Consider the following 26,633-nt stretch of genomic DNA (forward strand, 5'->3'; position numbering starts at 1 on the left):
TCAATTTCAGAACACAGTTAAGTTATTTGTAAAGAGTATTGTAACTTTGAGACGGTAAGATAGTCCAAATATTACAAACTATTCAATCCATTCATTAGAGTGGCTGAATTAAAGAGTACTTCTTTGTGATAGCAGTGCTTGGACAAAACTCCTGGAAGGACTGTTTACTGTATATCCTCCATTTTGCTGATCACATATGCAGTTAAGTATGGGGGAGCAGATCAAGGCACTTCACTGAGCAATGGAAAGAAGTAAAAATGCAGCCCGTCTTACTTATACAATCCCCAAAGAGGCCAAGATGGCTCCTTAACTCAAGGGATACTCAATATGGCTTCTAAACTCTGAATTAAGAAATAATATAAAAAAATGTAAAACTGCAAAGCTAGTTACTGTTTGAATATAGCAAAAGCTTTGCCAATTCATCTCTGCACGAGGATAAATCCTCATTTGTTCTAAAAGAAAGCTAGTATAAGCGGTCCTTAATTTACGACCACAATTGAGTCAAAATTTCTGTTGCTAAGTGAGACAGTTAAGTCAATTTTGCCCCATTTTATGACCTTTCTTGCCAAAGTTGTTAAGTGAATCACTGCAGTTCTTAAGTTAGTAATGTGGTTGTTAAGTGAATCTGGCTTCCCCATTGACTTTGCTTGGCAGAAGGTTGCAAAAGGAGATCACATGACCTTGGGACACAGCAACGGTCATAACTATGAGTCAGCTGCCAAGCGCCCAAATTTGGATCACATGACCACAGAGATACTGCAGTAGTCACAAGTGTGAAAAATGGTCATAGGTCACTTTTTTCAGTGCAGTTGTAACTTTGAATGGTCACTAAATAAACTCTTGTAAGTCGAGGACCACTTATAGCTAATAATGGGTCCCTGCATCCATATCATCAAGGAAAAAGTCAGAGAAACTTCTCTGTTGTTTTCAAATGACATTGCTTTCTCAAGAATACCAAAGCTTCAATAATAGAAGGTCAGTGCCGCACAGTAATATGCTGAGCCAATGTTGCTTCCCAATTGTGTGATTAGTTTTAATCACTGGGCTGGTATCCAAGCTTTGTGTCTCTTCTCCCCATAATTAATAACTTATCTTGGTGTCCTTGTTTTAAATCAGTGAATGATTGAGCTATAAAATACAGTGAGCTTCTTTACCCTCCACCACATCTCTCAGATACAGTTGAGAAAATTACACAGAAATGCTAATAAATGGAGTGCTGTGAAAGCATTTCTGCTAAATTTTCAAGATGGTGTAGGAAAAACATGACAGCTACTGCAGCAGAGGAAAAATATCTGGCGAACAACAACAACAACACAGAAAGCAAAGTTGTGACTTACCTACAACTCGGAGATTGGCACTGGCATATATTGTACCGTGTTTGTTTTCTGCTATACACTGGTACGTGCCAGAATCTGTCAAGTTTAAGTTTGTTATAGTCAAAGCTCCATTTTCAATTTGTATTCTTCCCTGGATAGTAAAAGCAAAACAATAAAAAGGAATGTATTTACGTGACTAGAGAAACGGACAAACGATGTTTTGACTGAACAGCAGTATCTCATACTTTCATTAAACTTCATTTGAAGAATTCATACAGGGCTTAACTATGTTTTAGACAATTCTGGAACTTCTTCTATGCATTGACCAAAGTGAGTGATATGCTAATAATGGTTTTTATGAGGAACAAAGCTTTATAGAGCTTTGCAGTAGATATAAGCGTCAGACTGAAACACCAGTTTGAAAATCCTCTTTCAAATTCTGAAAGGATTGAGTTGGATTTGCTTGTCAGTAAGGTCTCTTCCTAACAATCCTGGGATCAACTTACTTTAATTTTGGGGCTTACAAGCTTGTCTACTGCAAAATGCTTTTACATGGAGGAAAAAAAGTGGTGGTTTTTTTTCCCTTTGAAAATGACAACTCATTTTGAAGTCTAATTCTTGCTCGGATTATATATTTGAATCTTTTCTGTTCTCTGTAGTCTTTCATATATACTCATATGTACTCACATAGACAAATACTTGTCAAGCTTTCTACTTAATACACAATTTCTTTGGGGCTAAAATTGTGATTAGTCGATGTTGGATTGAAGTATCTGCTTTGTATATCTGAACATTCCCAAGAACATAGAATTGATGAGATCAATGATAGTGAAGCATGTTTTCAATTTTAACCAAAAAGAGATTTATTTATAGGAAGTACATTAAATGGACAAGTAAACTCTAGCAGCTTGCAGAGTACATCCCACCAGGAAGAGAGTAAAATAGCTTGTGCTCTCCATGTGCATGTCTTGGAAAAAAGGAAAGGAGGAAGTGATCAGAGATTAGCAACAACTTTATGAGGGAGCAGGAAGAGTGCTATAGAGAACACAGAATAAGTCAGCAGGTTATATGATGCTGAAGAATTAATGCTACTGAATCAAGACTTCCAATAGATTATTACACGAGACCATTCTGTATGTGAACTGTCTATAAAAATTCAGTGATACCTCAATCCAGTACAGCAAAGCATTCAATTCAGTGGAATGCTTACATCTTTAGGACTTTTTTAGAAGCTGTATTTGATGGCAATTCATTTTGTATCTCTGGGACCAAAGGAGAAAGGCCTTTTCTGTTAGTTGAACATAACTGAACAGTCGTCAAAGGCATACAGGTTTTAAAAAAAAGAGTCCATTCCTGGTCTTAAAGAGCAGGCAGACTTATCCTGGTGAAGAAGATTTTTAAACTTATTTAGGCCCAACTTATCTAAGGCAAGAAATGATCACCTATTTTAGCTGAAGACTGAGACTAAAGTCCAAGTAATGAATTAGAAGCTAATAATAACAACAACAACAACAACAACAAGAAATAGAAGAAGAAGTAGAAGTAGTAGTAGTAGTTGGAAGGGACCTTGGAGGTCATCTAGTCCAACCCCCTGCTCAGGCAGGAAACCCTATATCATTTCAGACAAATGGCTGTCCAGTCTCTTCTTAAAAACTTCAATGTTGGAGCATTCACAGCTTCTGAAGGCAGGTTGTTTCATTGGTTAATTGTTCTAACTGTCAGGAAGTTTCTCCTTAGTTCTAGGTTGCTTCTCTCCTTGATTAGTTTCTATCCTTTGCTTCTTGTCCTGCCTTCAGGCGCTTTGGACAATAGCTTGACTCCCTCTTCTTTGTGGCAGCCCCTGAGATATTGGAACACTGCTATCATGTCCCCCCTCGTCCTTCTCTTAGTTAAACTAGACATACCCAATTCCAGCAACCGTTCCTTATATGCTTTAGCCTCCAGTCCCCTAATCATCTTTGTTGCTCTTCAATGTACTCTTTCTAGAGTCTCAACATCTTTTTTACATCATGGATGCAGATTTTCCTAGACATACACATGTACATTCAATTCGGGCACAATAACGTAATATATATGGCAGGGTCTCTTTTTATTTTTCCAATTTTTCCCATTTCCTTATATTAAGCCTTTTTCCTTTCTCATTTTTCAGATTTTTATCATTTCTTAAATTTAAGTATTTTTAAGGTTAATGTTACTGTATTTTTTAAATCTATAGAAAGGAATACATGAATGAATGAATGACCACATTACATTCAGATGTCACAAGTACATCTTTTGTTCACTTGCTATCCATACATAATGAGGCTTTATCTTTATACTGATATTAAAGTACAGTGTTTTTAAGTCTGACTAGGTGGAGAAGACAGAACCTTAGGAGAAGTTTCCCTTTGCAAATCCAAACTGTCTCCTCAGTTATACATCCCACGTGGTGCTGAGCTTTAAAATAACCTTTATATAGGTAACAATTTTTGTAAAATATATGTCAAGAATAAATTTGGGAAAAGTTATTTTCTTTAGCCCTGTACTGGCCCGAAAGAAGAGGGGTGTAATCTAGGGAATGGGATCAGTGCTTTGAAAATGAGTAAAGCAGGAACCTTGATAAAGAAATACAGTAGTTCAGAAAATACATAGGATATATAGGGACTATGTGATATCTGGGGGATGGAGCTCCTCTGCTAGAATTAGCTTTAACCAACACTTTGACTTGAGTTGCAGTACAGTGTATATACTACAGATGTGTAAAGCTAAGAAGATGATTTACTCAAAAGGAGATTTGACTGAATCATCTTTCTAAATCAAGCCAGTTTTCTCTAAAATCAGACACTCTGTGCATTTTCTATTCTTTCTAGCTGGAATCACAATATTTGTATTCTGATGGCCTCCAGATCCAGTCGGTCCAAAAGGGCTCATTTCAGTTGCTTTTAATATATACATTCCCCCACTTCTTCCCAAACTATGAAAATAACAAAAAACACATCAAAAGGTTTGTTTTCTTTCTGTTACTTATCTTTCTTTTTTCTTTTTGCATTGAACAGCATAAATATTATCCCCTGGGTGAACGGATCTGAGATAATTTATTTGCTGCTTAGTTACTGCATAATAAATTCAAACAAAAATATTTGGGCAAAAGTAAATAGCAAGTAAAAGAAGAACACGAACAAAACCTATTATGGTAGTATGTTATACACTATACAAATCATATAAAAGATTTGGAGATATCTTCCTTTGTGAGCAACAAAATATATAACAACAATCAATTACTTAGATATATATATATATATTTAAAATAATTTATTATAATTATGAGTAAAGCAGGAACCTTGATAAAGAAATACAATAGTTCAGAAAATACATAGGATATATAGGGACTATGTGATATCTGGGAGATACATACAGACTCTAAATCCAGAGTAAAGTAGATAAAAGAAATTATAGTAATAAAATGTGTATGTGGTAAATACAAGCAATCAGTATTTAGATAAATATATCATCTTTATATGAAATACAAGCAATTAGCATTTGGATAAATATACCCTTTCATGTTATATTTCCTTTCAGGAATAATCATTTCCTCATCTGTAGTCATCCATGTCTCTTGGACTGCTATGAAGTCAAAGCGAGAGAGGAACTTCATTATATCCCAATCTGTTACTTTGTTCTTCCAGCCAGTGATATTCCAAGTCAGTACTTAATATTACTGGAGTGATTGGGAGGGTACTGGAATTTTGGGTTAAAATAAACATGTTTTTTTAATTATTCAACTAGAGTGAAATTATCCAAAATTCCTTCAGGGTCAAAAACCAAAAACCACACAGTTTTGAAATTAAGGCAACACTGCCTTAATGTTGTATAAGCTCCAGTGGGTGAGCCGCAATTTGGTGGGATAGTTTTTCAGGTTGGGAACTCAGAAGATTATCTACATCCAAAGTGAAGTGTTGAGCTAAGGGTGACATCTTTATAACTCTGTCCTGTTCCAAAGCCATCCTCAATTAGTGACTCACCATGATTGGGCTGCAGCTTGCTTCCTCTTGTCTGTCAGCCTCTATTTTATTTCTCTCACATTTTCTGCATAGTATGATATTTTATCAAGGAGTAGAGGAAGTAAGATGAAAACCACTTCCAAGGATTCTCTGGTGCTCTTTTCCATGTCTATATTCTACGTTGAAATAGGGGATGAATCACCAGATTGTTTCTTAAAATAGGCTGCATTTTCTTGGGCAGTTGGGATGACCAGCTCTATTAGAGGTTTAGCAACTTTACATGTTGTTGCTAATAATTCTCTTCAGATCATCTAGAATACTGACGTTTAGTATCTGGCAAGGTATTGAAAGAGTTAATCAGGTTTGTCCCTACAGGGTCTTCAGAAAACTGATCTTCTACAGGAAGTACACATTATTTATTCAAGCTATCTCTTCTCAAGGACAGTAGTGATAGAACATCCTTTGAGTTACCTACTTTTATGTTGCTACTATTAAACTTTAAAGTAAAGCACTCTTATTGCCAAGAACAATTATTATTATTATTTTTAAAATTTATAAAAAATGTATTGAATAACAAAAAATTAAAAACACTGAACGTGGTAAATCAGCATTTGACAAACATCTCAGTTCATATTAACATTAATTACAGATAGAACTCTTTACAATAACATCCTTCTAATTTCAATCTTGACTTATCTCATTACAATAACTTCCCTATTTTTTTTCCCCACCATCTATAGAATTTATTCTATATTTGGTAAAAATCCATTTCATCCTGATTTTTTAGTCTTTTAGTTAACCTGTCTTATTCTGCGCAATACATAATTTTCTGAATTAAAATTTCCTCACTAGGTGTCGCCATATCTTTCCATTTTTGAGCGAATAAAATCCTTGCCGCTGTAACCACATGAATAAATAAATACATATCCTCTTTACTAATATTTTTTTCAAGGATTCCTAACAACAATGTCAGGTTTGTACTGGATGTTTTACATAATCATTTGTCACCCATTCCCAAACCATGCGCCAGTACACCTGTGCTTCCTTGCATGTCCACCAAACATGAAAAAGGTGCCCTTTTCTTTTTTGCATTTCCAACATAAAGATGAGTATCCTTTGTACATTTTTGGGCTAAAATGGCTGGAAGGAGATGCCATCTGTACACTATCTTATACAGATTTTCTTTGTATGGTGACGCCAATGTAATTTTATTGTTTCGCGTCCATACCTGCTGCCATTGGTCCAAATTAATATTGTGTCCTAGATCAATCACCCATGTCACCATTGTTTCTTTAACCTGTTCTTCAAACAATCTATGCTCCAGTAAGTGTTTGCCAAGAACAATTATTAATGGACTAACTCTCTCTGTGTGAAACACCGGTAATAGGAAATTCTCAAATTTGCTCAAAAAAAGCTCCATTCTGGCAATAATAGGATATCTAAATAATAGAAGGATTCATTTAAAGTCTCTCGTGGTTGGGAGCCATTCAACCTGCAAATGAATTAACTGCCTTTTACAGTGTAGAAGGTGACTAAGGGAGAGAATGTCTGTACTTTTGGATCCCCATTTTCCTCTATTTACTCTGGATTTGCACAGTATTCTCATTAGGATGTAAGTAATAGTTATGATGTGCTTGCCTTTCATCCAATGCTTCCTAGGAGGGTGGAATTGGCTTTGCATTCTTCTGGATGTAGATCAAGATGTCTTAACTTATTCCTCAATTTTTTTAGGTGTTAAATTAGGATCCACCTTTCATCACTATTATCTGGTTTTGAGTCATAGTTTTCTCTGTGCAGGCTTGGTTTAACTGATTCAGGAGTAATATTTGGATGACTGTGTTAAAACTTACTAAAAGTCTTTTTAGAGTGTCCACTCGGTTGTCAATTGTGTTCAGAAGCTCAAAATTGACAATATTTTTTGTGACATCAGTAGGCATTGTCTGGTTATAAAGCCAGTAACATTTTTGCTTTTTTAAGTCCTTGTTGCTGCATAAGCCTTGCAGCAGTTGGACAAATGGCTGCAATCTGAGAAGGGAAAGGTTCCTCAGGCATAGGAACAAAAAGATTTAAAACTTGGACACTCTCTATCGCTGCTTACAGATCCCATTCCAGGGTGGAGGTGGTCAAATGTTTGAGAGGCTATAAAAAAAAGGGGGAAAGGCTTGATTAATTATGGGGAGCAATTTACTTTTTAGATATCTGTCAACTTTGAGTTATTTAGTAGACTTGAGTGTAGTCTGAGAAGCAGAATTTAAGCAATGTCTCTTCTTTCTTTTCCTCATGGTTGGAGATGATAAAAATGCCAGTATCCACTAAAGATAGTAAAAATACAGGTCTTCAGCGGAATAAAATTAAATAAAATGGAATAAAAAGGAGTAAAAGAGATAGTTAAAAATTAAGAAGTGGCTTTAGAGGGAGGTTTTAACAGCAGATGCTAGCTCTATGCCATCTTTCTGGGCTCCTCTAATTATCTCTTGGGAAACTAACCTGGCCATGTCTAAAGACTCTGTTGAGGTCTTGCTGTTTTATTCTTAAGTTGTAGAAGAGACAAGATCATTCACTATCCCAGACTTGATCCTAATCTATAGTTAACATCTGGTTAAAGAGGTAAAAGAGTAAAACTTTTGGAAAAAAAATAACAATCACTTTGAGAATATTACAAGAAATGAAACAGCTGTATGTATACATTTCAGAATAGCCTTTATAATTAGCTTAGAGAAGTACATGGATCCCATGGACAGAAATCTTCAGGTCAATGGAAAAATAGACAGACTGGAAACTTTTCAAAAACCAGAATTAAAAATGATAAGTGCAACATTAGACTGAAACAAATATAAAGATAAAACAGTTTAGCTCTCTAACAACTAATAAGAGAATAAAAGAAGTTGATAAAAAACAATAAATCAATAAGAATTTCTAACTAATCTATAGCAACCATGGGAATGGCACAATGGCTCAGAGATTAAAACGAGGTCTGAATGCTGAGTATTGTGTGAGAGGGTGAGCTCCAAATCCTCTTCCTAATTCCTGCCAATCTAGCAGTTCGAAAGCATTCGATTGCAAGTAGATAAATATGTATCACTTTGGTGGGAAGATAATAATCCTCCATGACATCATACTGGCCACTTGACTGCAGAAACGCCTTCAGACAGTGGTCCCTTAACGATCCTTGAAACGGGATGAGCACCGCCTCCCCATAGTTGGCAATGACTAGCAAGAGTAAAATCTGCAGGACTCCTTTACCTTTACTATAGCAACCATACTTAACTTTATGGCCAACAGCCAAAATCAGGAGTTTTAAAGTTACCTGGCAGAAGGGTACATGAAGAATTATAGTTTATAAATTACTTCCAAATGAAGATAAAGCTAATACCAGACGTAGTATTTAAAGTTGTTTTTGGCATTGATATATACTATGAAAGCTGAATCCTCTAATGAAAAATTAAACATAATGCTCAGTGAGAAGCACTGTCTATCTTACCAGTGGTTCTCATATACAAAGCCAACTCATTATATTTCATGAAAATATATGTTTTGATAAAACTTAACAGAAAAACAGCTGACAGAAAATTGAAGTCAATATTTAAAGTTAGTTTCATCCTCAAAAACTGATACTGGGAGAGGAATTCTACACTATTTCGTTTTTTTTTAAAAAAGAAAATAGCTTAATGAACAATTGTGGATGCCAAGAGAGTTTTGATTGATCCAAGAATTTAAAGAACCATGCATCATCTTTGTTGCTCTTCTCTGAGATTCTGGAAAGAGTGCAGAGAAGGGCAACAAAGAAGATTAAGGGGCTGGAGACTAAAACATATGAAGAACAGTTGCAGAAATTGGGCTTGTCTAGTGTAGTGAAAATAAGAACTAGGGGTGACATGATAATAATGTTTGAGGGGCTGCCACAAAGAGGGAGTCAACCTATTCTCCAAAGCACCTGAAGACAGAACAAGTAGCAATGAATGGAAACTAATCAAGGAGAGAAGCAACCTAGAACCAAGAAGAAATTTCCTGACAGTAAAAACAATTAATCAGTGGAACAACCTGCCTTCAGAAGTTGTGGATGCTTCATCACTGGAAGTTTTTAAGAAATGATTGGACAGCCACTTGTCTGGAATGATACAGGGTCTCCTGTTGAGCAGGGGATTGGCCTACAAGACCTCAAGATTAAACAAGACCTTTCAAGGCCCCTTCCAACTCTATTATTCTCCATAAGAAATGGAATATGGGTGTAATAGCCAAGTAGTTAATATCTGCAGGGGGAAAAATAGGCTAAAGCACAAAAGGAATTTAAACTAACAAAACAAAATAAAACAAAACAAGAAAATTGCCACAAAAAGGGTTTGGACTCTATAATAAAAGAGGGAAAAAGGTGACGGATGGGTCCGCTGCTGCTGAAGTGAGGGCAGAATTTTTTAATTCCTGTTTTGCTTCTGTCTTCTTCCCTGCAGAATCTATTTAATAAGCTTAAAGGAGTACATGGAGCTCATGAACTGTAACGGAACTAAGCAGAACGACTGAAAAATAAAGGGAGTGGCAATCCAATGTAAGTAAATGTTACATACGAGAAATAATGTAGCAGGAGAAATAGATTAATGGAATTTGAATTTAAGAAATATGTAAACATACATAGAAAGGCAAAAAGGAAATAATTTGATCAGGTCTGGATATCAGTCACCAGAGAGAAAAATTGCACATAGCAAGTCACAGGAAACCAATCCATCAAATTCAAACAAATACTGAATAAGAACATTAGAATTAACAGCCATGCAGCAGGTCATATAATGGTCAACATGTAAAGGTATGTTGACAGATGGCAAAGAATAAAAAGACAAGCTTTTTATTCTATTAGAAAACTAGGAATTCATGCAAGCAACTATAATTTCCAAGAGTCTAGAACAGTGGTTCTCAACCTTTTTAATGCCGTGACCCCAACCGGTCATAAGTCGAGGACTACTCAACCGGTCGTAAGTCGAGGACTACTCAACTGGTGCAGCACCGTTTGCAGAATGGGACTTTAGGCGGGCTCAGCAGGGCAGAGACAGCCTGGACAATTCCTATTGGCTTTTGAAAGCCAATAGAATTAGACTCTATTCAAGAGAGTCTATTCTATTGGCTTTCAAAAGCCAATAGAATAAAAAGGAGTAGCACAGCTAAGGAAAAGGGGGAAAAAATGGCGGACTGCGTTGTTTGGCGACCCTCGTGAAATGGTCGTTCGACCCCAAATGAGGTCCCGACCCACAGGTTGAGAACCACTGGTCTAGAAGGATCTTGCAGATTTCATATCAGAGACTTTTATATGATCATTCAGAAATCATGGAGGATGAGCATTTTTCAGAAGAAAATGGGTATAGTGCTAGAGGACGAGAGTTGGACAAATGTTGTTCCTATCTTTGCAAAAAAAGGGGGGAAAAAGAACCCAGTTTGATGTAAATTCCAAACAAAATCCTGAAATACATTATAAAGCAACGAGCTTGTGAACATTTAGAATAGAATGCGATAGGCTGCATGAGTTTATGGGTTGGTTGGCATCATTTATAAAAAAAAACACCTTTTTTTAAATAGAATGATGAGTTTGGGATAGAGTGATGGGGAAGAAGACCAGCATAGCACATCTATTAACAACAACTAGCAGTCAAAAAACAGGATGAAAAAAATTTTAATCTCACAACCCTGGACAGATTCAACCACAGTTTCAGTGGGGACCAAACTAAATGTGACCATCCTAACCAAGCTATAAACATAAGGATTTCCTGGAAACTTGACATTCAAACAAATTAGCCATCAAAAGACACATAAAAATAAACCATATTTACATACCATTCAAAAGAGATAACAAAAAAGCTAAGAAGGAAACATAAAGACTAGGATACATCCTCTCCAGCAGCCAATATCCACCAATTAATACCAGGCAAACAATCCAGCAGAAAACAATACCCTAATCAAAGTACCACCAAGGGGAAAAATACACTCTATCAATACTGGCAGCTATTGTACATAAATATGAAACAAATCTCACTCACACTGATGGTTACATATTTGGGTAATGAAACATCTACAAGCAAACTACCAAGCTCAGAGAGCACTAAGGTCTCCAAAGTGGTGACTACAATTGTCCATTGGAATGAAGTTGGCATGGGACTTCAGCAAAGTATTTGACATGTTTTCCATGAGATTCTGGTAGAGAAAATACAATATGAGTGTCAACACTGCAAATACTGTATATTCTTGCTTTGACAATATGCAGAACTGTCTGGTATTTTTAGAGTTAATGCAGAGCAGAAGAGGTTAAAGGGAAAGAGAGAGGAAGGAAATCTTTGATCTTCATACTAATTGGATAACGTGATATATGACAGCTAATTTGGGGAGGGAACATGCTGATAATTTAATTGCTCACAGGAAGAGAATTTAGATCTTCGCATACCTCCATTATGCCTGTGCCGACATTTTGTAACAATAAATGACTTTTAGGAAAATATGCCTGGAAGTTCTTTGAAGTATTTCATTAGCCGGAACCATAACATCGAGGTTCAATTATGCTACAGTTAGCCAGATGTACAGTAAAATTGGTTGAACAATTATACACAACGAGTTAACATCAACAACTTAGCACTGAAAGGGAAGGACTGCTGACTGGCCATTTTGCAGAGTTTTTAAGGACATTTTAAACCCTGTGTTGTTCAACCCAATTATAAATAACTTGGATAAGAAGTCAAAAATATGATAATCAAATTGCAGATATTTATTTATTAAACTTATTACATTTATATGCCATCCATCTCTCTACCCAGAGTGACTTTGGATGGCTTACAATGGAATAAAACCATAATATAGAAGCACTAAAATTAACAACAATTAAATAAAAGTTAAAAACCAAAAATCTACCCTCATGGATGGTATGGCAGTAGGCTTCTATCTCTCACTCAACCAACCAGCAGAGTGCACCCCCACCAGGGTATCAACCAGCAGAGCTAGGTTTTAAGAACCTTTTGAAAAGCCAGAAGGGTTGGAGGGAAATCTCTTCTGTTTACAAGATGTTTAGAGGGCAGGGGCCACAACAAAGAAGGCTCTTCTCCTAGATTCCTAGTGGGACCTAGAAGAGCCTTCTTTGCTGTGGTCCCTGCCCTCTAAACTTGGCTAATGGGGTCTGTAGAAAGCCTCTTCTACTGGAGTAAGCGGGATGGTTAATCCAATTGAAATAAGATGGTTCCTCAGATAACCTGTTCCCATGTCATGAACCTTGAATTGAACCCAGAAGCAAGCTGTATGACAAAAATCACAGGACAGCAAGTATCAGGAGTTAGTATCAAAATTCAGGAATACTTGAGAAATTGTAATAACAGACAGGAGCTAGTAAGCTGAATTTCAATGCAAATCCAAAGGCATGACTAAAGGATGAAGTATTATATTGGGCAGTAATACACACAAAAAGTATTTGAGCGACTCACAAGCTGATTATGATCCATGGGTGCAACAAAGCTGCAAAAAGAGCACATGCAATCCTAGCCTTCATCAACAGAAGTACAGTGACAAGAAATCACTATTCTTCTCTATTCCTCATGAATCAAGCTACACCTAGATTACTGCATTCCATTCTGGGCACTACATTTTTAGAAGGACACTGACAAACTGGAATATGTTCAGAAAAGGAAAGAACCAGTTAGGACAAACGTATAAGGAATACCTGTAATCATTGTGTGTATTTAGCCTGGAGAAGAGAAGACTGCAAAGACACATGATGCTGCTATCAAATATTTGAAGAGCTGTCATACAGAAGAGAGGGCAGAATTGTTCAGAGTTGTTGGCAGAGCAAGAAGGCAGAGCAAGAAAGAATGAGTTTAAATTACAAAGAAATAGATTTTGAATGCACTTCAGCTAAAATTTCCTAATGGTAAAAGCTATTCAACAGTGGAACAATGTCTCCCTGGAGAGTCTATGTCTCCTTTGCTCAAGATATAAAGATATAAACAGAGGGTAGAGGGACATTTGTTGGATATGTTATAGTATTACTTTCTTGTATCGGCCAGTGACTTAGACTAGATGATGTCCAAGGTCACTTACAATCTTGATTCCATAATTCTTTGAATAAAAGCAGAAGTTATGGAAAGGAACTAAATAAGTCCTTGAATACTAGTGACATAATTTTCTGGAAAAAAGACAAATGAGAATGATACTAATTTTGATGTAGCAAATTTATCCAAGATTATATTGTGCAGAGATTGATAAACTGAAGAGATTTATTTTTGGATTATCTGCCTATATACAGGATAGAAAAAAAATATAATGCTGTACCAAATATATCAATGGACTTTAATACCAAGAGTTGTAACTTTTTTATACAATGGATCTAATAATCTTAATGACCCTAAAATTATCTTTACTACCATGTGGAAATAAGCTAAAAAGAACACTGCTTCATTTTGCTTGACCATTTTTATTTTTGCTTTATGATCCTCTCTTCCCAAGACCACAAACATTCATCCATTAGGATTGGAGAAGGGGTATTTCCCTTTGTTCCTGTGCTATTCTGGAAGAACAGCATTCTTTTCTAGTTGTTGCTAGTGGACTAAACAATTTTTAAAAATCTCAATCACAGTAGATGTAACTTACGGGCACTCTTTCAATTTGTGGATGCCCTGACCTTTCTTTGTTCATAACTTCCCAACTTTATTTCAAAATACTAACATCTTTTTCTTGTAAAATAAATTAGGTTTATTTTATCATGCTAAAAATACAGGTAAAAGTATAATTAAAATGTGCAAGATCACATAAGATTTAAATCTCAGACTTATAAACATAGGAGAAGAGACAGTTCTGATGACAAACTCTCTAGAAAAAATTTTAAACAGCTCACTATTATTCTCTATACCATGAGCTCACAGTTACCTAAATAGCTATCTTGGGAATATAGCGATATTCTTGATTGATGCCAAAAAGTTGCCTTAACAGATGGCCTTCTTTCTGTCTTTCCCCTTTCCCCTTTATTTTTTAAAACTAAAGCTGTCCATCAAATTCTCTAAATTATATCATTTTAGATTTGAATGGGGTCAGTTTGAAATAACACCCTGCTCAGTTCACTAATTTAATTTAAAGCATGCTGAACAAGTATTTTTCCTACAAGTTTTCCCACAAGCAAACAAGCTATAGTTTTTCCATGTTACAGGTATTTTAAGAATGCATGAATCTTTCTTTGGAATACTTTTTAGTGATCTTTTTCAGCTTGCCTCAGTGCTGCGTCTGAACAATGTTGCAACATGGCAAGAAGCAGCTGGTGTTTTTGTATTCTGTTATATATGGGAGCTTCCCTGACTGCTCATGCTTCCTGTTTTAGGAAGACAGCCATGGAAGAATTCCCTTAAGATGTCTTCTTCTCTCACGCTTTTACACAGGGAGACAAGCAATTTGAAAACATACTGCAGGGAAGATTAAATAATGAAAAACAAGACATTCACATGCACGTTTCTCAGCCTCCTTGAAAATTCTTGATTTTTCCCTCTTCCATCAAAAGGAAGATGCATAATTTAAAAAAATGCAGAAGAAATTTGCCATGGCACTGATTTCATATTGATTATGAATTATATTGAATGTTTAGTCAATATAATTCTGCATAATTTTTTTAAATAAACAAGATCAACAAACAAAAGCGCATTACCTCTAATGCTAGAGGTTCTCCATTTCTTAGCCACCTGTAGGAAGGCTTAGGTTTGCCACTTGCTCTGCACTCCCAGTCTATGTTGTCCTCCACTGCAGCTTCAAAATCTTTTATCAGTTGAACCCAGTGAGGCTTGGCTTAAATAATAAAAAGAGCAAAAATAAAATAAGAAAATTAATAAAAGAGAAACCATGTGTGGGACCTGGGAAAAGCAAAAACAAATGAATGCAAGAAATTCAATTCAAAATGTTCTCTAAATGTTCATCTCATAATGTCATGTGCACGGTCCTGTAAACATTTTTAACCTGTTGGTAGTAAGATAGTAATTTCACTGTCTTGCTTAACTAATATGCAAACATCCAGAAGGAAGAAGATATAGATACACATGTACTATAGATATAAATATAGACATTTGGTTGAATGAAAGTTCAACATAATTTACTGCCTTTGAAATTACTACCTACTAAATGTAGTTAACCTTTAAATCACTTTGAAGTAAATGGAATAAACATTTCATTTACAGTATATTTTTTACGTCTAATTGCTGATGCTATGGATCTTGCCACAGTGTACTGAAAGTTTATAACCACAGGCCCACTGCCTACATAACACAGTCGCATACAATATCTGCAGAAATAAAAGCAAAGAAAAAGCATTATGACAGACACTGAAATAATAGAAAGATAGTGTCAAAGAGACTTTAGGTCATCCACACAGCTCCCTTGCTCTGAGATGGTTTACTTATCAATCATTGAGAACATAATTTCCCCCTGGAGTCTCCACTTCAGATCTGACCTGTCATTAAAACAGACTTAATCTCAGTTAAGGTGATCCAGCCATAAATCTAAGACTGTCCCTTCCCTTCCCTTCCGGCTATAGTATTTTGTTTCTCTGTATCCAATTTTATCCCTCTACATCCAAAGAGGGAGTGGCCCAAACTCCCTGTGAGGGTTCTTTACTTCCCATGGACTGGACACACCAGATCATAGCACTTATGAACACAATACTTTATTGTGCCACAAACCTTCCCCAACCACGGATTATTGTTTTGCGTTAACTCTACCTCCTAGGCTTTGCAAGTCAGTATAGCTACATAAATATACCTTTAATCCTTTAGTCCTTCAAGCAAACAAAATGGCAGTCAGTAAAATGTCATACAACCATTGTCTCCCTCCAAAAGTAGTAGTAGTAGTAGTAGTAGTAGTAGTAATAATAATAATAATAATAATAATAATAATAATAATATAGTGGACGTGGCAGTGCCTGGAGATAGCAGAATAGAAGAGAAAGAACTGGAGAAGATAACAAAATACAAAGACCTACAAATAGAAATAGAAAGACTGTGGCAAAAGCAAGCAAGAGTAGTACCAATAGTAATAGGCTCCTTGGGTGAAATCCCAAAACAACTGGAGCACCACTTGAACACCATTGGCATTGACAAATTCGCTATTAGTCAATTGCAAAAGGCGGCCTTACTAGGAACTGCTTCCATCCTGCGACGATACCTTTAATACCATCAAACATCCACATCTGCCTATCCCAGGTCCTGGGTAAGGACTCGATAGGTAGACAAAATGCCAAATCCAGTCTGAACATCTGGCTGACTGTGCGATAATCCATAATAATAATAATAGTTGGAAGGGACCTTGGAGGTCATCTAGTCCAACCCCCGTGCTCAGGCAGGAAACCCTGTACCATTTCAGACAAATGGCTGTCTAGTCTCTTTTTAAAAACTTCCAGTGTTGGAGCATTCACAGCTTCTGGAGGCAGGTTGTTCCACTGGTTAATTGTTCTAACTGTCAGGTAGTTTATCCTTAGTTCTAGGTTGCTTCTCTCCTTCATTAGTTTCCACCCGTTGCTTCTTGTCCTGCCTTCAGGCGCTTTGGAGAATAGCTTGACTCCCTCCTCTTTGTGGCAGCCCTTGAGATATATTGGAACACTGCTATTATGTCCTCCCTCGTCTTTCTCTTCATTAAACTAGACATACCCAATTCCAGCAGCCATTCCTTATATGTTTTAGCCTCCAGACCCCTAATCATCTTTGTTACTCTTCTCTGTACTCTTTCTAGAGTCTCAACATCTTTTTTACATCGTGGTGATCAAAACTGGATGCAGTATTCCAGGTGTGGCCTTACCAAGGCATTGTAAAGTGGTATTAATACTTCACGTGATCTTGATTCTATCCCTCTGTTAATGCAGCCTAACACTGTGTTGGCTTTTTGGCAGCTGCAGCACACTGCTGGCTCATATTTAAGTGATTGTCCACTAGGACTCTGAGATCCTTCTCATAGTTACTACTATTGGGCAAGGTACCACCTATACTATACCTGTATATATGGTTTTTCTTGCCTAAATATAAAACCTTACTTCTTTCACCATTGAATTTTATTTTGTTAGATAGTGCCCAGTGTTCAAGTCTGTCCAGATCCTCCTGTATCTTAAGCCTATCTTCTGGAGTGTTGGCTATTCATGCCAGCTTGGTGTCATCTGCAAATCTGATGAGTTCCCCATCTATCCCCTCGTCCAAATTGTTGATGAAGATGTTGAAGAGTTTGCACTAGTTGTGATTAGATGCTACTTCAGTGGTTGCTGCAGAGCTCCAGGCCAAGTTTCAGGTAGGACTCCCACCAGGATAGGCTGCTTAGCCTAGCTTGTGGTCCTGGCAGTTGCCTCTCATAGTCAAGAGTCAGATAGATTCTGAACTGATAGTCCTTTTGCTTGCATTCTCCAGTTTCCTCCCACTCCCCCAACGGCTTGCTGTTTTCCTATCTCCTCTTCTCCTACAACTCCCCCTTTTTTCCACTCTTATCTTAGTATTCACTTCTGTAAGCCTGGGGAAAATGAGGCTTCCTCTGGACATGAGCACTTTCTTAAAAATGTCAGGGTGTGGCTTAATTAGCCAGGCAGCTTGACGCCAGCAAGGATGCTAGTGAGTAAACTGCAAGTGGGTGAAATTAATAAATGATTGAGGCCACCTCTCCTCAAATTTCTTGGGCTCTAAACTTTTGGGGGAAAGCATTAGCAACCCTGAGCCTTGGGGGGAAAGGAAATAATTTCTGCCTGGCTGCCACTGCTTTTCTCAAGTACAGACAACAATCCCAGCTTCACTTCTTCACAGTCCCCCAGAGGGCTTTGTGCCTAAGGCAGAATAAAAGTCATGGTCTCCAGGTTTCCAGCGTAACCACTAGAACAACCTGATTTGCTTTTCCTATTGTATGGGGCATGAAAAACTCTAATAAGATGTAGAACATTCATGATCATCCTGTCCAGAAAGCCAAATATATTAAACCTTAAGAGAAACAAGGCAAAGTTCCATGAAAATAATCACATTGATCCTTGTTCCATTTCCCAAAACTGCAGTGGATATAGCTGGATGTTTTACTTTTCCATTTGTTTTGTACATTGCTGCTTCTGATATGGGTCTAGAAGATGGATTAGTACAAAAGTGCTAATCCTTTAACTTTCAGGAAAAAAATATTTCCAAGGGAAAAGTATATCGCACTACAGAGAAAAGAGTTATGATCTGAATTAAGTAGTAAAAAGTCTTATGGAGTTGTGGATTCTCATTAATCACAGACCTTCAGAAAAAAAATGAAGGATATCAACAGAAGAGTGCATACTGGTATATTACCTTGCAACCACACAAAATTGTGGTACAACATCAGATAAGCAAACAGTACTGAGCTGCTGATTTTCTGTATAGGTATGGAAGTGACTTAAAAATTACAGAATACAGAATAGAGTTAGAAGGGACGTTTGAGGTCTTCTAGTCCAACACCTTGCTCAAACAGAAGACCCCATACCATTCAGACAAAGTGGCTGTCCAGTCTCTTCTTAAAAGCCTCCAGTGATGGAACATCCACAACTTCTGAAAACAAGCAGTTCCACTGGTTAATTGTTCTCACTGTTAGGAAATTTCTCCTTAGTTCTAGATTGCTTCTCTCCTTGATTACTTTCCATCCATTGTTTCTTGTCTTGTCTTCTGGTACTTTGGAAAATAGGTAGATCCTGTTCTTTGTGGTAGCCCCTCAAATACTGGAGCACTGCTATCATGTCATCCCTAGTCCTTCTTTTCTCTAGACAAGCCATACCCAATTGCTGCAACTGTTCTTCATTTGTTTTAGTCTCCAGGCCTGTAACACAGGTAACTCTAACATCAGGAAAAGACTCTTCCCCAGCCTTTTCTTTTTTAAAATATGTAGGATGTGGTAAGCTATATGATATTCTGCATTTTATTATGGATTGTTTCTGGCTGTTAGACATCCACAAAAATACCCCAAAGCTTTATGCTAGTTAAGTGAGAGCAAAAGCTGAGATTAGCTTAGTCTACTTTCTCATTGGAAGATGTATGCAATGGAGGGGGAAAAAAGGCTGTTGTACTGTCCTAAGAGGCAGAATCTTAATTTTTTCAGACAAACTCTGGGAAGAAGACTTGGGAGGCATATTGGCTTGCACAGCCTCAAATAAATTCTAGACATGAAGACTACTGAAGATTTATGAATTAAGAAAGAAAAAAAATGTTGCCTGGTGATCCTGAGATACACCGAGAAATTTTGATTCCTTAGAGATTTTGAAGTTGACACGAGATCAAAAGTGATACCAAGCAGAGAAAAGCCATGTGCCAGACTTAGTGACAGAGAGAATTGCTGGGCCAATATCTCCAAGCCTTCCTGTGATTCCTGTGGTCAAGAATATTTAAAAATATGGATATAAGCTGTTAAAATATAGAAAAAATATATAGTTTGAAAGGCTTGCACAACAAGCCTTTTCTAAAATGTGAGTTGAGAAGCAATGGAACACAGACTTTTAAATTAAATTGCAAATTGTGATTGCAAAGTTTCGTTGGGAAATCAAAATCCAAATAAGATGCTGCTTGTTCATTTAATAAATAAAACATCATCTAAAGTGGCAGTTTTCTATCAAATCCCTAGAGCCTACACAAAACATAGGTTTTATTATGAATCTATATGGTTTTAATAAAAAGGACCTGTATTGTTTTTCTATGTTTTGCTGAATAGATCAATATTCAACAAACAAACATAATACTCATACCAATTTTTGGCCAAGTCTCCAGCTGATGGGTAGAACCAGTCCTTAAATTAATTCCTATATCTTTGGAATTGTCAGTTGAACTGGTACATCTTGAATAATAAAATATTTAGCCCTGAATTACATTGCATATATCAATGTTGCCCTACCGTGTCGTACGATGGGTGGCTAACTAACTAACTAACTAACCAACCTAAATGTTTTTCAAATTTAGATTTTACAATATGGTTTAAATTAAGGAGGGTTGACTCCAGGAAAATATTTGCAGTAAATTGGGTAAAGAAGCAACATCAATATTTGATATTTGCAGTCAAAACAAGAAAAAAAATGAAATGCATTGGTCCTATGACATGAACAACAGCAATAAAACAAATAATCAACTTAAGAAATTAGAAGGTATGACTGGCATACAATGATGCAGGTAAATCTCCAGTTAATTTTTAGAGTTAATTGTCAAAGTTGTTGATAAATTTGCTGGTAATTAATCTTTGTTGTATTGTGTATTATTATTTTAAGCAGCAGATGAACAGCAGATAAGCTATTTACTTAAGGCAGCTGTGATTGCCAATGCTTTTCTATTTCATATGAGAAATTTATTTATATTAATTATTTTTTAATTTATAGAATAAAAGGCAAGCTACATTGCTATACTGCCTTATGGAATAAAAATATTATTAAAATATTCCTATATGGCTTCCTCGTATTATGCATTTTCATTCCAACTGGAAGTGAAACGTTCCTTAACTTGCAGTTTTCACAAGGAAAATTACATTTTGGGGTATAATGTTTTATAAAAATTGCTAATTAACACTTAGCTAGTACTTCAGCTTTTTCCCCAACAAAATAGCAATATACTTTGCTGGCATTCAGTGGGTGCATATTTTAAAATGTGCAAGAGGATTTTCATAGAGTGCTTATTTCATATTTTATTAAGCAAAAATGTGTTGAAGAAAATAGGAAGAAAAATGGCATTATGCCCATATAATTTGCAAAGTAATATTTTAGAAAAAGCAGATCACGTACAGTAGCCTTGTAGAGCAGTGGTTCTCAACCTGTGGGTCGGGACCCCATTTGGGATCGAACGACCATTTCACGGGGGTTGCCAAACAATGCAGTCCGCCATTTTTTTTCCCCTTTTCCTTAGCTGTGCTACTCCCTTTTATTCTATTGGCTTTTGAAAGCCAATAGAATAGACTCTCTTGAATAGAGTCTAATTCTATTGGCTTTCAAAAGCCAATAGGAATTGTCCAGGCTGTCTCTGCCTGCTGAGCCCGCCAAAAGTCCCATTCTGCAAACAGTGAGTAGTCCGTGACTTACAACCGGTTGAGTAGTCCTCGACTTACGACTGGTTGGGGGTTGCGGCATTAAAAAGGTTGAGAACCACTGTTGTAGAGGTATTGTGAAAGTATGATTTTTGCATTAAAATAAGCAAATAAAATTAAAGTTTCAGATAATTAATTATTCTGTTGCAGCGGCTAATTATAATTTGTCACAGTTCTTTATAGGTCTTTTAAGTTCTGTTTTTTATCAACAGAGATTAAGTTTAACACACACAGCAGCATCCTGTAATATCCTGACAGCTGCCCATTAAAAGAAGTTAAGATGTAGAAGGCTGGAGGAGCTTTGCCAGCCCTAGACAAAATTTAATACCCTTAATATGTTGAACAGGTAAACCTCTACTTACAACTATTTATTTAGTGATCATTTGAAGTTACAACGGCACTGAAAAAAGTGACTTCTGACCATTTTTCAAACTTACAACAATGATCACATGTGTTTATGACGGTTACAGTGTCCCGGGGTCATGTGATAGACAATTAAAATAACACATGTTTTTATTCGTTCTTTCTTTTATTTGGTTTTTTCGTATACATAGATGGGTCGACCCTGATTTTAGATCCAGAATCTTTAGTTAGAAAGTTAGTAGTGTATAAGCAATTTTTTTCTGCTGTCATTTTTCAGCAATAGAAAGAAAAAGGAAAGAACTGCCAAGCTGAAAATATTAGAAATTTCATGCCAATCAAAACTTCTGCCCCAGTTAAGGCAAATTCAGTTTTTAAAACAGCTTTATTAAGTTTTTCAAAATAAAAAAAATATATTTTAAATACAACCATATCTTGATAGTATTCTAGCAATTCACCATACTTAAACACTTCTGTCTAGTTGCCATTTCTTTTTTATAATATGCTTGTTGTGGGGAAATCCAGCAAGGTACTTTTGGACATATATGAGGTTTATATTTATTCCAAATTCTCAGGATGGCACATCTAATGAAATGATTTCTGAAATCTTGTCATATCATACATAGGCATGCCACCCAAATCTCAAATTGTGCCCTTCTAAATCCAATCACCTTCTACCCTTCAGCATCACCCGTTCTTTCAACCAAATTAAGCAACAAGCTGCAAAGTACACTTTCAAATCTGGTAAGCGTCATGAATGACCTTTTGCTCAATTTTTATTTTTTTTTATCTTGCTAAATAAATGTATATATTTATTTCTGCTATTGTTTAAATACTAAACCCATAGGGAATGTTTGAATAGGGAATGTTTGAAAAAGGAATAGGATTCTTATTTTTTCACAGAAATTATTGCCAATAATGACAATTGTAATTCATCCCATTTTAAAATACTTTTAAAAACTTCATTCCACATCTTAACATATGCTTAAACAACATACAATTCATGTTAATCAAGTTAATAACCAAATATTTTATTTTTTTCTCTATGTTGAACACGGTGCCATTCATTAATTTTGCTTGCTCCTATGTCTCCATATTTTTTCTTAACATCTTCGTCTTTTATTTATCAATCTTAAAGTCAGCAAGCATACCAATTTCATTTCCTATTAACTCTATCCTTTTCAATGGATCTTCCAACGCCAATAACACATCATCTGCAAATGCTTTATATATTTAAATCTTTATCCATTACCCCTTCACTTTGCATTATGTTTCTATTCAAGACTTCCAAGACTAATAGAAACAAAAGGCGGGATAATGGGCAGCTTTATTGTGTTCCTTTTTGAATTTCATAGGATGTTGTTAAGTCTCCATTTACAATAATTTGAGTTCTCTGTGACATATATATGAACTTTATTCACTTAGAAGTTCTCATCAAAGTCCGTAACTTCTAAAACTTTGAACAAAAAGGTAAATTAATTATCAAAAGCTAATAGTGAATTAGTATCTTCAATATTCAAATTGAACACATACACACTTATATCACTGATTTAACACATTTTCTTTTGTATGTCATTGCAGAGTTACAGAATTTGGGGCAGGTTCTGGAAAGACCAGGTTCAAGCCCAATCCTAGCCATAGAACCTCACAAGATAACATTGGGAACTCTTTTAACTGAAATTTCTTCAAAAGTTTTTTTGTAGTTGGAAAAAAGTGGGAAATAGTAGCACCTCTCAAATGAACATTCCTTAAATGCTTTTAGAACTGTTTTTTTTTTTAAATGCTTACCATAATATGTGAGCCGTCCCTTTGCAATATTCTTCCCTCTAGTATTTTCAGTGATACACTCATAAAGACCAGCATCTTCTTGTTGGAAATTTGGAATTTCAATCATGCCATTGGATTTTCTCAACATTACTTTGCTTGGAAATGGTGTCCCATCAGCTCTTCTCCAGTTAATTCGAGGAACTGGACTACAGCAATGAAATTAAATTGAATATTTTAAAGATTGTGCTGTACATTATTATCTGATTTTTTTTAAAAAAGAAAAATATCACAATTTACATATTAGAAGGAATTTACAGTATTTGGTATGCTTTTGGAAGGCAGTTATCAGTTAATGGTTTAAATCTGCTCAAGAGTGATTCTTATTTTTTTTTTTAGACAAACCTCTTCAACCCTTCAAAAAGATGGAATGAAAATTTAATTGAAATCAATCTTTCCACCTATTATCTCAGGGGTTTCCAATGGGGGTGCTTGCATCCCATGGGAGTGCGAGACAATATTTCAGGGGCTGCGAAAACTTGGATTCTAGTGTATATGTATAATTCATTGCTGTTATTTTCAACTTTTGTAAGGAGTGCAAGAATATATCAGAAGCGTTCTAGGGGTATGAGATATGAAAAAGGTTGGAGCTGCTGTACTACATTGTGGATGGAAGGAAGGAAGGAAAAACAAGACTATTTACAAGATGTTTTTATCAGGATCAATAACCCTACAAAATAATAATAATAATAATAATAATAATAATAATAATAATAATAATAATAATAATCATCCCCCAGTGAGGCACTACCTTGACGTGGTTGTGGGGCTTGTGTACTCTGAGGAAGATGAGAGCTATGCCAGAGGTTCAACCATACTGGACAGGTCTCATCAGAGGAGTCAGACAAAGAGTGTCTCTCCCATAAAAAATATGGTGAGACGTAAATTTCAGAATGCCATACCGGCTCGGACGTCGCCCGGGTTAACAAGGTCCGCACTAGATATTGGAGTTCCTGGATATCTGGTGAAAAATGGGTTACAGGACTCAGGACTGTTGGCTGAGCAACCAGGGCCAGCAGCTGCAGAACTACTGGAAGAAAAGGTGTTTACCCGTCGCAGATACACAGTGATGGAAAACAAAGAAATAATGATCTGTTACTACAGATCAAGTCCAACAAGAAGAGGATATCTAAAACGAATGCACCAGTTCTGGAAAGAACAACATCCAGAATCAGAAATAACAGAACAGAGACTAGCAGATCAACGCCGATTTATAACACGAAATAAAGTATTTACAGAAACAGAATTAGACGAACTGCAAAGGTTTACCCAGGGCAAAGAAATCAAAGCCTTACAAGAAGTAATTCAGAATGTAGAGGCAAACCAGGGGGAGTTGGCAGTGAAAGAATCCAGTAGAGATATACAACTGTTCTCATTTGGAAACCAGGCACCTCTTCCTCAGGAAGAACAAAACCCTCTAACTAAAGAAATAAAAGAATTGAAACAAAGAATAATTGAGCATCTAGAACAGCACAAAAACAACAGAATAAGGCTGCCTGCATTGAAGCTTGTTCCAAAGAAACAGCTAGCACAAGCATTAAAAGATGCAAATACTGCAATAGCAAGTATAAGCACCAATTCACTGCAAGAAACAAACCAATTAATGTACAGCACAGCTGCAGTTATAACAGAATACCTGGGATGTAAAATCAACAAAAAAGAAAAACAAACAAACAGTGCACCACAAAAATGGAAGGTTAGACTAGAAAATAAGATCAGCAAGTTAAGATCACATGCAAGCAAGCTAGAACAGATGAAAGAAAAGAAGCTGAAGAACAAGAAGACCAAAGAATACCTAATCAAGAAATACCACTTAGAAACAAGGAAGATCAAGGAAGCACTGGAAATAATAAAGCAACAAATAACAGCTATAGCCAGGAAAATCAGTAGATATGAAGCTCGAATTGCAAACTATAGGCAGAACCTCCAATTTCAATCCAATCAGAAACGTTTCTACCAATCCATCAATGGAGAAACTGCAAGGAATCAGTCAGTACCTGACAAGGAAGAAACAGTGCAGTTCTGGAAGCAGATATGGGATAACCCAAAGAAATACAACAAGGATGCGGCTTGGTTAAAAGAGGTGGATGCAAATAAAACAGAAGTTGAAATGAAAGAACTAGTAATAACAACAAAAATGGTAGAAAAAAGAGCAAAGAAAATCAAAAATTGGTCAGCACCAGGTGAAGATGAACTGCATGGGTTTTGGTTGAAACATCTAACTGTTATACACCCACTCATTGCCAAGCAATTCAACAATATACTACAAGGAGGAGAAATTGAAAAGTGGCTAACAACTGGGAAAACCTACCTAATAATGAAAAATCCAGCAAAAGGGGCAACACCAGGTAACTACAGGCCAATTACCTGCTTACCAACAACTTTCAAATTACTAACTGGTGTGGTAGCTGATGCAGTACAACAGCATCTAGTTGAAAACAATCTCTTTCCACCTGAGCAGAAAGGAAACCGCCCCAATAGCAGAGGAACAAAAGATCAACTCCTAATAGACAAAATGATCTTGGAAAACTGCAAGAGAAGGAAGACCAACCTGAATGTGGCATGGATTGACTACAAAAAGGCATTTGACTCTCTGCCACATGATTGGATAATAAAGTGCCTAGAAATAACAGGAGTCAGTAGAAACATCAGAAAATTTGTGCAAAGATCGATGGCACAATGGAAGACACAGTTGCAGATCAATGGTGAGAAAGCTGGGAGAGGTTAATATCAAGAGAGGAATATTTCAAGGAGATTCATTATCACCATTACTATTTGTTATTGCACTGTTTCCTCTGTCAACAATACTGAATAACTCAGGACATGGCTATCAAACATCAAAAACATCTGCCAGACTATCCCACCTCCTTTACATGGATGATCTGAAGCTGTATGGAAAAACATCATCTGAAATAGAATCGCTGCTCAACACTGTCCGTATATATAGCCAAGATATTGTAATGGAGTTTGGCTTGGACAAATGTGCCACACTTACTATCAAACAAGGAAAAATAGTGAAAACTGAAGGAATCAAGATGCCCCACGAAAATAACATTAAGAGTCTGGATGAGGAAGAGTACTACAAATACTTGGGTATCCTTCAAGCTGACAACATCAAGCACACTGAAGTCAA

The 26,633-nt window shown here is 36.3% G+C and overlaps 1 protein-coding gene across 2 annotated transcripts in view; it reads right to left on the reverse strand.

The window, feature by feature from the left end:
• CNTN3 (contactin 3) overlaps window positions 1-26,633 on the reverse strand; it is a 166,557-nt gene that overhangs the window by 57,150 nt on the left and 82,774 nt on the right. For both annotated transcript variants that reach the window (XR_005555540.1, XM_039333617.1), the window contains exons 5-7: window positions 23,465-23,649; window positions 14,946-15,082; window positions 1,338-1,467 (exon numbers count right to left, since the gene is read on the reverse strand). Coding sequence is in view for 1 of the 2 variants with exons in the window: in XM_039333617.1 (XP_039189551.1) it covers window positions 1,338-1,467; window positions 14,946-15,082; window positions 23,465-23,649 (452 nt within the window). In the remaining variant the exon portion in view is untranslated. The remainder of the gene's footprint in view (window positions 1-1,337; window positions 1,468-14,945; window positions 15,083-23,464; window positions 23,650-26,633) is intronic.

This window comes from Crotalus tigris, unplaced genomic scaffold (genome assembly GCF_016545835.1).
Source record: "Crotalus tigris isolate CLP2741 ecotype Arizona unplaced genomic scaffold, ASM1654583v1 scf7180000017625.6296891, whole genome shotgun sequence".
Taxonomy (NCBI): domain Eukaryota; kingdom Metazoa; phylum Chordata; class Lepidosauria; order Squamata; family Viperidae; genus Crotalus; species Crotalus tigris.